This window comes from Sorex fumeus, unplaced genomic scaffold (assembly GCF_029834395.1).
Source record: "Sorex fumeus unplaced genomic scaffold, SorFum_2.1 ptg000010l, whole genome shotgun sequence".
Taxonomy (NCBI): Eukaryota; Metazoa; Chordata; class Mammalia; order Eulipotyphla; family Soricidae; genus Sorex; species Sorex fumeus.
This window is the reverse complement of record NW_026606067.1, coordinates 1,887,915-1,903,025: the sequence shown is the minus strand read 5'-3', so window position 1 is coordinate 1,903,025 and position 15,111 is coordinate 1,887,915. Positions and strand designations below refer to the sequence as shown.

At 57.7% G+C, this 15,111-nt stretch overlaps 1 protein-coding gene across 1 annotated transcript; it reads right to left on the bottom strand.

The window, feature by feature from the left end:
* Positions 1–1,643: 1,643 nt before the first annotated feature.
* TNNI1 (troponin I1, slow skeletal type) lies at positions 1,644–8,013 on the bottom strand. The gene is made up of 7 exons (XM_056110526.1): positions 8,003–8,013; positions 6,774–6,870; positions 6,166–6,297; positions 5,208–5,297; positions 4,042–4,218; positions 3,034–3,143; positions 1,644–1,751 (listed from the first exon to the last, which is right to left on the bottom strand). The coding sequence occupies exons 1-6, from the start codon at positions 8,011–8,013 to the stop codon at positions 3,036–3,038; spliced, it is 615 nt and encodes a 204-aa protein (XP_055966501.1). The 3' UTR covers positions 1,644–1,751; positions 3,034–3,035.
* Positions 8,014–15,111: the final 7,098 nt, after the last annotated feature.

The following is a 15,111-nucleotide window of genomic DNA, read 5'->3' as shown; positions in this document are numbered from 1 at the left end:
TGTCAGTGAATGTATGTGTGCATAGGTAAGAGTGTGTTCATGCATATCAGAGAATGTGTGTGCATGTGCGTGTGGGGGGGAGGAGGTAGGAAACTGTGGAAGCAGGAAGCTGCGTGTGCGGTAGTTATGGTGGGGGTGAGTAGGGAGGAGTTGGGGGTCTGTGAAGCCGGAGGCTGCGTGTGCCATAATTATGCTCTTTACTCGCCTCTGCCTTTCTGCTGACTGAGCTGTTTGGATTTGGGCTTGGGTTTGGATTTGGGGCCCACACCTGAGGGTGCTCATGGATTACTCCTGACAGTGCTCAAGGGACCACATACAGTGCCAAGAATTTAACAATTTAACCCAAGTTGGCTGCATGCAAAGCAAGTGCCTTCACATTATCTCTCCGTCCTTGCCCCTCCCCCTCTGAGCTATTGAAGCAATTAAACATCAAAGCAATGGGCAGGTCTGGGGCTGGAGGTGGGGGAGCCTGGTTCAAACCATGCCTCCAGAGAGTTGCTGGCATTGTACTTTGCACCCAGCTTGGGGCACATATGGAAGATAATCCCTCGGGAGCACAGGGCAGGCCGGGGACTCGCAGGGCACTTGGGAAAGGGCCTCCTGGGATGGGCCGACTGTGCAGCGACTGTCCAAGACCCAAAGGCCTGGCTCCAACTCTTGAAGTAGCCACTTCCTTTGAAGCAAAGCTGGTGACACAGCACCGGGGCACAGAGAAACCCTTCGCTTCGGTGTGTGTGACCCCCCCCAACCCCCGTCATTGAACCCCAGCAGGCTGGTCCCCTTCTGTGAGCTGAGTCCAAGGACCTGACCCCAAAGACAGGTGACTGGGGCTTCAGCTCAAGGGAAGGATCCATCTAGGCCATGGGACCAATTCAGGAGTGTGAAGGGGAGAGACTGGAGGATCCCCAGGGAAAAGGAGAGGAGCCACCTGGTGGCCAGGCTCAAAACTGCAAGGAGTCCCCTACCAACCCACATGGGGCAGGGCTGGGATCCAACCCTCTGATCTACTGACGGTCCAGAATACCCATCAGGGCCTGGGACAGGAAGGGGAGAGTGAGATCAGGCAGGACACAGGCTCAGAATGAAGAGACCCCCTTTGATGAGCTGGGGGGAGGGCTGCCGTCTCTGGGGGTGCTGTATATCTCAGAATTGGGCTGGTGAGCGGAGCCCCCTGGGGCTGAGGAGACTGTGTGAAGGCACCAGGGCCGGCTCCAGGGGAATGTTCACAGGCAGACAACTGCTCCGGGCCTGGGTTCTGACCCTGAACCCCTGACCACAGCCCCTCCCACTTTCTTCACAGACCCTGCCTTCACAGACCCCCACTTCACAGGCCCCCACTTCACACCCCCTCACATCACGTACCCCCACTTCACAGACCGTGTTGTCACAGGCCCCATCTTCACAGACCCCCACTACACAGACCCCCACTTCACTGATCATCTTCACAGACCCCCATTTCACAGATCCCCATTTTACCAACCCTGTCTTCACAGACCCCCACTTCACAGACCGCCCCCACCCCACTTCACAGACCCCTCTTCCCATTCTTCCCAGGACTCAGGTCCAGGGTAGCACAAATAGGGGACACTGGGCATTTAATGGAGAGGCCACAGCACATGGGGGCCACTTCGCGTCACAGCAGCTGGAGGCGGGGGGCGTGGGTGGGAGGGCCATGCTGGGGCGGGCTGAGATCTTCCACACTCTGCAAAGGCGGGTGCTCAGGCTGGAGGTGCAGGAAGTGCGGTGACGGCCTGTGGCGACAAAGGCAGGAGCCCTCAGACACTGCGCCCTGGGGTCAGCGTTCGGTGTCCCTGTCGAGTGTCCGAGTGTCTGCAGCCCAGGAAGGCTCGGGCTCCCCGGCCCGCACACTCTAGCTGGGCTCAGCAGCTCCTGGCCCCTGGGCTCACCCCCGCTTCTGGGCCTCTGTTGCCCGAGCCTGGCCCACACCCACCCCTCCTAACTTGAAGGGTCCGACGAGGCCCAGTGGTGCCACTTCCTCAGCACTGCCCACCAGAAGTGTGGGCACTTGTCCTCAGTGGAACCCCCTGCCACCAATTCTGCCAGGAGGACCGTGAGCGCTGGGCACTTGGCAAGGCATCCCGGGAAGAGTTTGAAAGAACTTGGCCTCCAGAGAGTCAGCCTTGGTGGGCCGCAGAGATCAGCTAGCCAGGGGTGGGGCCTGCTTGGCCTCCAAACCCTGAGGACGTGATGGGACAGGATGCTCCTGTCAGCTGCCGTGGCCTGTACTGCCATGGACGTCCAGTGCCTTCAGCCTGGCCCTCAGGCTGCAGGGGTGCAGACACCAAGCTCCCTGGAAGGGGCCCAGCCATGGGGCAACCCTTTCCAAGGATCTCAGACTTTTAGAGTTCCAGATCTACACCCCAAATTCAGCCTCCAAACGAGTCCCCTGTACCATCCAGCCTGTACTGAGGGACAATGTAAATATTCAAATGGCCCCTGGCAGGAAAAAGGCCCCCACTGACCGAGGCGGTGGTTCTCAAACGCTTGCATCCACGGGTCCCCCACCCCTACAGTTTCACTTTGGAAAGAGTCCATGCTGGGAGCCCTGGGACCACTCCTGGGACCACTGACCTTGGCAGCCCCCAATTGTACATCTGAGGGGAACAGACAGGCCCAGAGCAGCTCCAACCTGGCCCAGCTCCCCACCTGCTGGACACCCTATGAGGCTGCGGGCTCTGAGGACATGAGAGAGGTGGGGGGGAGAGAGAGAGAGAGAGACAGAGAGACAGAGATGCAGAGACAAGAGAGATGCATAGAGACACAGAGACGAGAGACACACAGAGACAGAGAGATTGCAGAGACACAGAGATGAGAGACATGCAGAGACACAGAGATGAGAGAGACACACAGAGATGCAGAGACGAGAAAGAAACAAACAGATGCAGAGACAGAGACACATAGAGACAGAGAGAGATGTGCAGAGACACACAGAGATGAGAGAGATGTGCAGGTATGCAGAGACAGAGAGAGACGTGCAGATACATGCAGAGACATGGGGCCCCTCTCGGATACCTCTACTGGGTGGCGGGAGTCTTGGCTGCGTCAAACATCTTCTTCCGGCCTTCCATCCCAGACATGGCCTCCACGTTCTTCCTCCAGTCACCCACCTCCACAGGCCGCTCCTGCAGGCGGGACACACGCGCGTCAGTGGTGCTTAGACCCGGAGACCCTCAGGGACACCCGAGCACGAGAAAGGGCTGAGAGAAAGTCAGTCAAACCCCCAAAGATGAATCGAGACACACACCTCCCCAGCCCCACCCGCACCCACTGAGGGAGTTGGGGGTCTGGACTTGGCCAAGGTTCTGAGAAAGGAGGCCGGTGGGTCCCCACTCTGCACGGCAGCTCAGCCTCACCCCTGCGACAGCCCTGGTCAGACGCTACTGCTCAGAGCAGCGGCTCCTACCCTGCCCACACGCCTCCTGCCACCTCTGCCCTTAGCGCCTCCAGGGCCCAGGCCGCAGGGCCCTTCACCCAAATTCCTACGAGTGACCAAACTCAGGGCTCCAGTTCCTGAGAGCCTGTCTCCTCATGCTCCCATGACCCACTGGCCCCAAAGTCACATGCTCGTCACACTGAGTGCCTGATGCTACTTCATCCCTTGGTCTGACTTTCTTGGCGTCCCTATTCCGTCCTCAGACTGGGAACAGCCAGCACATTCTCTTCATTCTCCCAAAACAGACTTAACCCACTGATAGAACTGGAAGGTTCTAGATTGTTCTTCCCCCCACCCCCACCCCCTGGCCACACTCTGTGATGCTCAGGGGTTACTCTGCACTCAGGAATACCTTCTGGCGGTACTCAGGGGACCATATGGGATAACAGGGATTGAACTTGGGTCAGCTGCATGCAAAGTAAGCGTGCTACCAACTGTTCTATCGCTCTGGTCACTGTTCTAGAATGTTCTAACAGGCTCTCTGACCTCTGCTGGGAGCTTCCGGGACCTGCCTCTGACCATATGTGGGGATTTTGAGTGCAGGCTGGTGGGACCAGGGTGACAGGGTCCAAGAAGAGGGCCCTCACCTTCTCTGTGTCCTCCTTCTTCACAGACTTGAGATTAGCCCTTAGATCCATGGACACCTTATGCTTGGAGCCCAGCAACGCCCGAAGCATGGCATCAGCCGAGACCCGCACCCGACGCAGGGGTGGGCGCTTGAACTTGCCACGGAGGTCCAGCACCTTCAGCTTCAGGTCCTTAATCTGCAGGGGTGCAGATGCCAAGGCTTACTGGAGTGGGGCCAGCCACAGAGTAACCCTTCCTGAGAATCTCAGACTTCTAGAGTTCCAGACCTACATGCCCAATTCTTCAGCCTCCAAATAGTCTTCCTGGAATATGCAGGTGCATCCTCCAGATTGCAAAGAGCCAACACATTTGAGGAAGGAAGGAAGGGAGGGAGGGAGGGAGGGAGGGAGGGAGGGAGGGAGGGAGGGAGGGAGGGAGGGAGGAAGAAAAGTAGGGAGGGAGGGAAGGAGAGAGGGAGAGGGGAGGGGGAATGATGGATAGATCGAGCCCTCAGCCATCCCAATCAAGCAGCCCCACCAGGCTCAGCACAGGCGAAGTTAGACCCCAATGGTGTGGGGTCTGAGCCCTGTGGCCTCACCCCTGCTCCTCACAGTCCCTCCCTGAGCCTCAGAGCAGTTCCTTCAGGACTTTGCCTCCCATCGGGCTGAGTAACCCCCATGATTCTGGGAAGGCCCATTCCTGGGGGTGGGGGGAGAAATGAGAAGCACAAGTGTCTGCTGGACTCTCTCTCCCCACTTGCAGCTTGAACAGGCGCCAGGTGCGGCCCCTCCACCCCCAGACCCCTCTCATCCGACAGAGCGAAGGACCCCGCACACCTAGGAGGGAGTGCGGACACTGGAGTGAGGGCCAGAGTGCACCACTGCGGGACTGAATGAAGCTCAGCTAAAAGCACCCGCACTCCCCATGGTGTGCAGACGAGCAAGGCTTCTGGGGTACCTGAACCCCTCATGGAGGCAGCAGTCTTTAGGGGTGGGTGGTTGTGTGGGTACACGAAGGGCGACTCCCCAGAGGCAGAGTGCAGGCAGCTTCTCTCTGCCCGTCGTGATGGGCCCGTTTCCTGCTAAGTACCCATCTCCCAGGTGCTGCAGAGGGATGGATCCTAGGGCCATAACTGCCACCCCAGGACCCAGCCCCAGATGAGACATGCACCCTGGTCCAGGCTCACCTCCCGGGTGTTGTGGAGACATTTGGCCTCAATGTCGTATCTCTCCTCGTCCACCACCTCCACCTGGGCATGCAGGTCCCGGCACAGGTCCTGGGGAGCAGCCAGACAGGAGGGGGTGAGGGTAAAGTCACCCTCCAACCCAGTGCCTCTGACCAGCTCCCTGTAAATCCTTCTCCAGATACCGCTTCTTTCCCCCAATGTTCTCAGTGTTCTGTTGGTTTGGTTTTGCTTTTTGGGCCACACCTGGTGGTGATCAGGGCGTACTCCTGGCTCTGCACTTGGGAATGACTCCTGGAAGACTCAGAGGACCATATGGGATGCTGGAGATAGAATCCAGGTTGGTCGCATGCAAGGCAAGCACCCTACCCACTGTATTATGGCTCCAACCCTCCCCCGGCTCCCCCCAAAATCCTTGTTTTCTTAAAGATTTCTTCACTTCGGGGCAGTGTGGCTCCCACATGGTGTTTAGCACCTAAGGCTGACTGCTGGTGATTCTCGACACCCAGTTTCGTTTAGTGTATGGGTTGGTATGTCTATGTGGGGGTGTTTAAAGAGGTTTATGAGGGTTGTGTGTTGTGGGTAGATGGGAGGGGTCGCATGGAGTGTGTGTATGTTATGTGTATGTGGGCGTGTGTGTGGTATGTATATGTGAGTGTGTGTGTTGTATGTATGGGAGTGTGTTTGGTATGTGTGTCTGTGTGTGTGGAGATTATATGATGCGTGTATAAGGGGTGATGTGGAGTGTGTGTGTGTGTGTGAGAGAGAGAGAGAGAGAGAGAGAGAGAGAGAGAGAGGAGTCTCACCTTGTAAAGAAAGAACCACTTGACTCTGCTAGTTTAACTTCCTGCCACCAGCACCCTGGGATCTCCCCCGCCAGCACCCTCCAACCTGAGTTCCCTTGCCTCCAGCCCCCTTACCCCTTACCTGTAGCCCCTGATCCCTACCCAAGGCTGCTCACCTGAAGGGCACTGAGGGACAGGCCGCGGGTCTGCAGCGTGGGAATGCGCTCGGCCAGGTAGCGGGCCTTCTCCGCCTCGCGCTCCTCGTGTTCCTGCTCCCAGCACTCCTTGGCCTTGGCCAGCATCAGGCTCTGGAAGGGCAGAGCCTGGTCAGCCTGCTCCTGCAGGCTCCATACTTCCAGGGCGGGCAGTTCTGGGGGCCCAGAATTCTCATATGGGGAAATCCTCGGACCAGGCAGCGTTGGGAGCATCAGAGCTAGTCAGCTTCTAAGGACAGACCTGGGCTCCGGCCAAGGAGGGCAGGAAGGGAGCCAAACACTGCTGGCCACACACCTTCTTGCCCATCCAGGACGCTGGATCCAGAGAAAGAAACTTCCATAACAGAGTCAGCCCCTTTGCTCATACCCAGCTGCCACCTGACACTAGCTGCTACCCCCTTGCAGAAAGCCGGAGATACAGCAGCTCAAGGCTCCCATCCTCTGAGTATCCAGCTCCAGTCCTCAGTGAGGACTGGGATCTCCTGGCCACCCTCCACACACCCCGGTGTGTGCCCTGAACCCCACCGCCTTCCTCTGGATGCCCCCCCAGAGCCAGCAACCACCCTCACCTTCAGCAGGAGCTTGCGGGAGGCAGTGATCTTGGATTTTCTCTGAAGGGGAGAGAGGGAAGGGAGTTGGTGACACAGAGTGTATAAAACAGAAAATCTGCATTGGCCGAGTTAAATTGCACCCACAACCCTTGCCTTAGAGGCCTTAAAAGCTCATCTTTGCCCTCTGACTCCTGAAATCCAGTGACTCAGCGACCTTGACCTTGGGGTTCAAACCCTTGCAACACTGATGGAATCCTACAAGGTACTGCCTGGCTGCAAAGCCTCTATGGGTACCTCCTTCCTTGTGTGAGCAGAAGGACCCTGAGACCATGTTAGTTAGGTCACAGAGTCCTCACAGACAGAGTGAGATTGTGCACCACCTTTGGAAACACGACAATATGTTTGTTTGAGCACTCTGCATGATAAGGAGCCCCTGCACCCATTGAGGATACAAAGTGCAGAGGGGGAGCACAGACATACCCAGATTTGTCCCCAGGGGCATTGGGTACTGGATTCCCAGCTCTCTGCACCCCCACAATATTTGATCACCTAGGAACTTGCTCAACCATGGGGCAACCCCCTCCCCAAACTAAACCTGGGTTCTCTCCTCTCCTCAATGCCCGCCCCACTTTCACTAGTGTGAAGACATCACCAGAACAAAGACCCCTCCCCTGTCTCCCTCCCCCAATAACACTCACCTCACTTTGTCATCCACGGCAGAAAGGATGGGGTGTGGGGGAGAGAGAACACAGAGAGAATGAACAAGAATACAATCTCTGCAGTGGCAGGACTCGGGGGCAATCTTGGGGATGGGGGCGTGACTGTGCCCCCAAGGAAATGAAGCAGCAGGCTCAAGGGTAGGCTCATGGTTCCAGGGGGACAGCAGGAAAGTCCAGAGCCCCTTGGACTACTGGGAGTTTCCAGTGGAAGAAACTGGACAATTGGAAAATGGACGGTGAAGGTCAAGCAAATGACACTAGGTCCAGCTTCCACTGTCCAGAGGGTGTAAGATCAGGGCCTGGAGGCCTCAGAGGAGCCTGGCCAGAGCTCTCCTGGCGTCCTGGGCATGTGAGTTCTACTTAAGGGGGGGGGGCTTGGAGATGCTGAGACCCCAGATGCTCAGGCTTTTCCTAATCTATGACCCGGTCTCCTATGAGCAGCTTCAGGGGTGAACAGATGGTGTCTCAGCTATGAGGCTGGAATGTGCAGTAGGCAGGGTGGAGGGTTGGGGAGGGGGGGGTACTCACACTTCCGGCATTATGGTGGTGGAGCAGCGGCGCCTGGTGGTAGAGAGAGAGCCATCCATGGTAAGAAAGAAAACCTCACTTGTTTCCTCTCTCCCTCCCACCCTACTTCCCTTCCTTCCTCCATTCCTTCCTCCTCCCTCTTCTTTCCTTCCTTCCTTCCTTAGTTCCTCCCTTCCCTCCCTCCTCTCTTCCTTCCTTCCTTAGTTCTTTCCTTCTTTTTCCTTCCTTCTTTCTTCCACTTCCTGGTTTCTCAGGGCTGGCTCTGCCCTCAGGGGTCACTCCTAGCAGGTTCAGGGGACCCGCTGAGGAGCCAAGGATTGAATCCAGGTAGCTGCATGCAAGGCAAGTTCCCTTCCAGCTGGACTATCTCTCCAATCCAACAATGAGAGAAACTTACCCCACCTGCCCCTCCACCCGCCCACCCCTGCCAGACCAGGGGCTATGTGGGTGTCAGCCTGGGAGAGTTGCCGCCCAGGCTGTCCAGAGGGCAGACACGCTTGTCCCCTTAGTCTTTCTTTTCTGTTCATTCACTCACGCGAGAGAAGATGGCAAGGCAGAGAACAAGGGAAGAACCAAAATTGGTTCTGTAGGAGGGGTGCGATCCAGCCCATGGGGCCGGCTCAGTCCTGAGTCTGTCCTTGCTGAAAGTGTCGCAAGACAAAAAAGCTACTGGTGCAATAGTGCCTCACGCACACCCAGAGCCTAAAGGAAGTTCTTGCTGGACCATCCTGGGGAGAATTGGTCAACCCCTGTAGGGGGCAGATGGAAGCCCAGAGAAGAGGACTGGAATGGGGATGTGGGGCTTCATCACCCAGGACGCTTGGTCAGTGATGGTCTCAGAGGGAAAGACCTGGAAGACGACGGCTCTGGGAGGGGGGAACACAGGGACAAGTGCAGGCTTTGCACCTGGTGGGCTCTGATTGTCCAGGGAGCATCACTCACAGATGGTTTGGGGGACCACTGAGTCAGCCCTTCCTGGAGGAACTTAAGGGTGAGTAGCAGAGCAAACTCTATTTCTACTGGAATCTTTTCCCTGACCAGTTCATCTCTCTGAAAAATTGAGGGTTCCATGAGTTGTTTCCGTTTACTATTTCACTCTGTTTTTTCTTTTTGGGTCACACCTGACGGGGTTACTCCTGGCTTTGCACTCAGGAATTACTCCTGGCGGTGCTCAGGGAACCATATGGGATGCTGGGAATCGAACCCAGGTCAGCCACGTGCAAGGCAAACGCCCTATCGATTTGTCCAGCCCACAATTTCACTCTTGAACTCTTTATTCAAACTAAATTTTTCTTTGGGAGCAAAATAAGCTCCACCTACTACAGGAGCTTCGTCTGTAGGTGAAGGGGTGACCAGAGGGGTGCCGGGTTATTGGAGCATAGCTGGGAGCCCCTGGGGCCCAAGGAGAGGGATCTAGGGAGCAGAAGGTTCCAAAGCCCAAGGGGATGCTCATCCCCACCAAGTCAGAGTTCTCAGAGAGGCGGAGGGGCTATGCTCAAGCTCAGAGAAGGAGTGAGACCACTGGACTGGTGGGCTGGGGGAGGGCACCATGGAGCACAGGGTGGGTCTGGTATGGTTCAAGAGCCTGCTTGGGAATGGGGAAAGCAGAGTCTAAAGAATAACGGCAGAGGGGCTGGAGCGATAGCACAGTGGGTAGGGCGTTTGCCTTGCACACAGCCAACCCGAGTTCAATGCCTAGCATCCCATATGGTCCCCCAAGCACCACCAGGAGTCATTTCTGAGTGCAGAGTCAGGAGTCAGCCCTGAGCATCGCTGGGTATGACCCAAAAAGCAAAATACAGAACAAACAAACAAACAAAAAAATAATGGCAGGGCCAGAGCCATAGAACAGCAGGGACAGCACTTGCCTTACACGCAGTCAACCCAGGTTTGGTCCCCAGCACCCCATCTGGTCCCCCAAGCACTGCCAGGAGTGATTCCTGAGGGCAGAGTCAGGTGTGGCCCCAAATCAATCAATAAATAACATCTGTAAAGGAGGAGCAAGAGTTTACCACCTCTGTGCCCCTTTTCTCGGTTTCTGGCACCCGTGAGTGACCCTCCTGCTCCCAGAACACCCCCTGATTGTCCCATCAAAAAGTCTTTGGGTTTACCCCCTTTGTCTCTGCCTTCAGTGGAGAGGGAGGCGTGGGCTGGGGACGGGGGACAGGAGTGTGACCCCAGAGTCTCAGCTGTCCCCTGGGGCACAGAGGGGAAGATAGGGGCCAGGCAGCACATTCCTGAGATACTTAGCTGAAATTAGATATTATCAGCAGCTGTTCATTCTAGGGGCGCTCTTGTCCAGAGACACCCAGGAAATCCACAAAGAAACAGGAGCTGGCCAAGAGCCCCCGCCCCGGCTGTCTGTCCATCATCACGGCTCTGTCTGTGCATCCTGCTGCTCCTCTAATGCTGGCCATGAGTCTCAACTGGCCAGGGACGTGCCTCCCCATCAGTGGGCATTCGGCCATGTCCACCCATCCCCACCAGCTTGGGGCCCACCTGCCCAGGCTTGTCTAGGCCTCCTGCCAAGCTCTGGGGCCTGCTGTCCAGCCTGCCCCTCTGACAAATGCCAGACCAGGAGGTCTTCAGTCTGGGCTGTGATATCCGCCAGCCGGGACCCCTTGACAGGTCCCGGGAAGGCAAGCTGGGGGGAGGGCGGGCTGATAGCAGAAGCTGAGATAGCAACAGGGGCTGAGAGTCTGGAGGGAAAAGGCAGCATTCCGCCCAGCAAGGGGACAATTAGCAACCGCAGACTTGACTGGCCTCTCCCTTCCCCACACTCCTGGGCCACAGTGGAGCCAACTGGACTATGAGACTAGGGGTGTGTGTGTGTGTGTGTGTGTGTGTGTGTGTGTGTGTGTGTGTTAAGGAGTTGGTGGGCACACATGGTGGTGCTCGGGATACCACAGTGGGTTCCGGGGATTGAACCTGGAGTTGGCTGCATGCCAGGCAAGCACCATACCAGCCCAGGAACACATTTTCATTAGGCTCCAGCCCTGACCTTGGACTCCAGTTCAAGGACACCCCAGCCTCACCACAAGCCCTGGAACACTAAAGCCCTAATCTCAGAACTGCCAGGGCCTGATCCCGACCCGGGCACAGATGTGGCCTAGCCCGCCCCCCCACTGTCACCCCACCATACAGAGAACCCCAGCTCCAAGCCCCCAGTCAGTAGGTGCTCACAGATGCCTGGGCTCCAGCTCCAAGTGCCGTCAGCATCTGCCTCCCCCAAGGGCGCCCCACTCGCCACCACCGGCTGCAAGGGCTGGAACCAGGAGTGGGGAGAGGGGCTGGCCCCTGGCCCAGTAGGGGACAGTCAGGTAACCCCCCCCCCCCCAGGTGCAGGGGAAGGGGCAAGCACTTCCCGCCAAGGCAAAGAACAAAGAGGTAAAGCATACACTGGCTCAGCGGGGCTGGGGGTCCTTTGCCCCCCAATGCTCAGGGGCTGCTCTCCACACTTGTCCTACACTGTCTAGTGCCACCTGCTGCGTGCCCCCTGGTCCCCAAGACCCCTCCCTGCGACCCTCCCCGGCCTGTGGGCAAACAAAGAGCTCCCTTGGGGTTCGCTCTTCAATCCCAGCTTGGGGGTAGCCCCTCCACCACATCTGCGGGAGGAGGAAAGAAGCTCATATGGGACAAAGAACAGGGGCCGGGTCACTAGGAGGGGACCCCAACAGCCACAGCCAGGCCGGCCTCCCCGCAGCCCCAGGGCCTCTGGGCTCCCGATCCCCAGGGAGGCCACAGATACTCACTGCGTCTTGTCCAGGAGCGGGGCTGCTGCTGTCTGGGCTGGACTGAGGGGACAGCAGAGGGGAGCGAGCAGAATCTGGCCTGCGGCAACTGGCCGGTAAAAATAGCACAGCCCACTGCCCCTGGCTGCTCACCGTCCCACCCCCACAGGGCGCGCGTGCGCACACACACACATACACACACCTCTCAGGTCTCACCACAAACACACATGCGCACACACACACACCTCTCAGGTCTCACTCCACACACACACTCACACACACGTCTCAGGTCTCACCACACACACATAGACACACACGCACACACACCCATCTCTCAGGTCTCACCACACACACACAAACACAACCCTCAGAGCACACACACACACACACATACCTTGCAGGTCTCATCACACACATACACACACATGCACACGCACGCATACCCACCTCTCAGGTCTCACCATACACAAACACACACACCTCAGAGCACACATACACACTTAGCTTTCAAAACAGACACACACACACACCTCTAAGGGTGCACACACACATACACATGTACACACATCTCTTAGAGCACACACACATACACACATGCATCTCAGATGTACACACACAGAGCTCTCAGAGCACACAAGTACACACACTCACCTCTCAGGCCTATCAACACACACACACATACACCACATCTCTTTCAGAGTGACACACAGAAGATCACATGCACCCATCACACATTAACTCTCAGGACAAACACACACATCAGATACAACCATGGCAACCCTCCCACACCTCTCAGAACACACACACACAACCCTCACAGCAGACACACTCACAACCGCGGACACACCACCTGCCTCCCAGACACCCACAGGTACACGAACTGGATGCCCGTGTAAGGCTCAGGTGTCCACACAGATCAAGCCCGGGAGGCACCGGATGAGTAAGGCAGCTTGAACATGAGGGAAAGAACATCCGGGCCTCCGGGGCTGGAGCGGTACTATAGCAGGTAGGACATTTGCCTTGCACACGAGGGTTTGGGTTTGATCCCGGCATCCCATGTGGTCCCCGAGCACTGCCAGGAATGATCCCTGAGTGCGGAGTGGGGAGTAACCCCTGAGCATCACCTAGTTTGGCCCAGGAACAAAAACCAAAAAAATCATAATAATAATAAAAGAAGGAACGCACCAAGCACCAACAGGGTCCTGGAAAGGTCTCTAGGGAGAGGGACTGTGGCACTTAGAAGGGCCAGTACAGCCCTCGCCCCAAGCCCTGGCTCCTGAGGCTGAGTGGATGAAGCTCCACCTTGCACCATCTGGAATCTTCCATGGCTCTGGCCCCAAACACTCCGATGGAGACAGTGACATGACACTGGGTCAGGTGGGTGCCGGGGCTGCTCTCCTGGGGCAGAACCCTCCGGTGGGGGGTCCCAGAAGACAGACTTCGCAGGTCTCAAGGCCCCCCACATCCCCTGCCTGGAACTGGGATTTGGGGCGCATCTTCCCCCTCTGCCCTTTGTCTCCATCCTGAGCAGGCAGAGGCACCCGTGCCTGAGGGCCCACACCTGTTCTCGCGTATTTTTAGGCCTGTTGTCTCCATCAGCCTAATACCCGTTGCAGTCAGAGCGAGACAATGCCCGCTGCGCTAATCCCACGCGATTACCACTCAGCCCCGGGGGACCAGTTTGGCCAGGACCCCGCGACTCCTTACCCCTTGGAGCTGCCACCGAAAGGCCACACCAGCAGCTGGGGGGGGGGGGGGAACGAACCCACCAAAGTCCCTGAGTGGGGGGGAAACAGAGGTGAGCGGGGGGCACTAGGAGAGCCCGCAATGGTGCCCACAGAGGCAAAGGCCCTGCCGTCAGGAGGAGGCTCAGCCTCTGCCGGGGTCAGCTTGGGAGTGTCAGAGAGGAAGGTCAGGGCAGGCAGTGAAGGACTCTGCATCAGGGCGAGCCTGCAAACAAGAGCAGCTGCCAGCCCTGGAACAGCTGGGGAGTCCGGTGGGCTGGGCAGGTCAGGTAGGTGGCTCAGCCGCCTGGATTGCGTGGGCTGATCATTGATACAATCACTTTCCTTTTTTCTATTTCTTTGGGGGTGGGGGAGCTAGTGAGGGATGGGCCACACCCAGCAGTGCTCAGGGCTCTGTGCTCAAGGATCACTTTTGGTGGGGCGCGGGGGACCCTATGGGGTACCTGGAATCATACCTGTTTGCAAGTTCGGTCACATACAAGGCTAGTGCCCTCGCCGCTAGATCATCTCTCAGCCCCTCATTCACTTTTGTACAGGCCCTTACTCTGACCGCACACTCCAAAGATGAACTGTGCAGAGATCACCCTGCTTCGGGGAAGGACAGACAGAAGAACAGGCTGCTGGGGCCGGGGAGAGCGGCAGCACAGCAGGTAGGTGCTGCAACTCACCCGGGCTTGATCCCCAGCATCCCATGGGGTCCCCCGAGCCCGCCAGGAGTGACCACTGAGCGCAGAGCCAGGAGTAAGCCCTGAGCTCAGCCAGGTGTGGGCCAAAACACACTGTAGCACTGCAGCACTGTCCTCCCGTTATTCATCGATTTGCTCGAGCGAGCCCAGTAACGTCTCCATCAGGAGACTTGTTACTGTGTTTGGAGTATCGAATACGTCACGGGGAGCTTGCCAGGCTTTGCCTTGCGGGTGAGATACTCTCGATAGCTTGCTGGGCTCTCCGAGTGGGGAGGAGGAATCGAACTCAGGGTCAAAACAAATAAAAGAATTCAAAAAGAACCGATTGACATACAGAAGAGCCGAGAGGGTGGACATGACTATAGGGGTGGAAGGGAAAGGCCACGGGGTCAGAACTTAGCCAGGTGTGATGGGCGGGGCCGGGCCTCTGACACTGGCCGATGCGTCTCTTCCCACTTTGGCTCAGCTGCCTCTCTCCCCCGCAGAGGCCCACGTCCAGCCCTGTGTCCAGCCCCACACCATCCAGCAGGTGCCCTGCTGCATCCCCAGACTGACCCCGCGCCGCCGCCTGAGCAGTGGGGCGCCACTCTGCTCAGGGCCGGCTCTGGTTACCCCCACACCTCCCCTGGTGACCAGGAGGCAGATGGAATGGCATGAAGGAGCCAGAGGCAGGAGGAGGCCCTGGGTTCCCAGTGGCCCAGCCCCACCACAGGGTCCCCCCCACCAGAGGCGGAGGGTGGGCATGGGAGCAGGAGCAGACCCCACACACATGCAGCCTTGAAGACAAAGCTGGGGCCATGAGGAGAGCTGGTGGGAGCGGAAACAGACTCCCCCAGATTTTCTCCAGGAGGGAGCAGCCCTCCAGGCCCTGAGCCCCCCCTCCGGAGTCCTGAAGGCCGTGACTCATGGCGTGGTGGGGAGCTCTCACAGCCGCCGCCTTGCTGGCA

Coding starts and splice junctions, on each gene's coding strand:
- TNNI1 (XM_056110526.1), bottom strand. Junction 4,219..5,207: donor GTCTCCACAACACCCGGGAG/GTGAGCCTGGAC, acceptor GCACCCCTGCAG/ATTAAGGACCTGAAGCTGAA. Junction 3,144..4,041: donor AGAAGGAGGACACAGAGAAG/GTGAGGGCCCTC, acceptor TCCCGCCTGCAG/GAGCGGCCTGTGGAGGTGGG.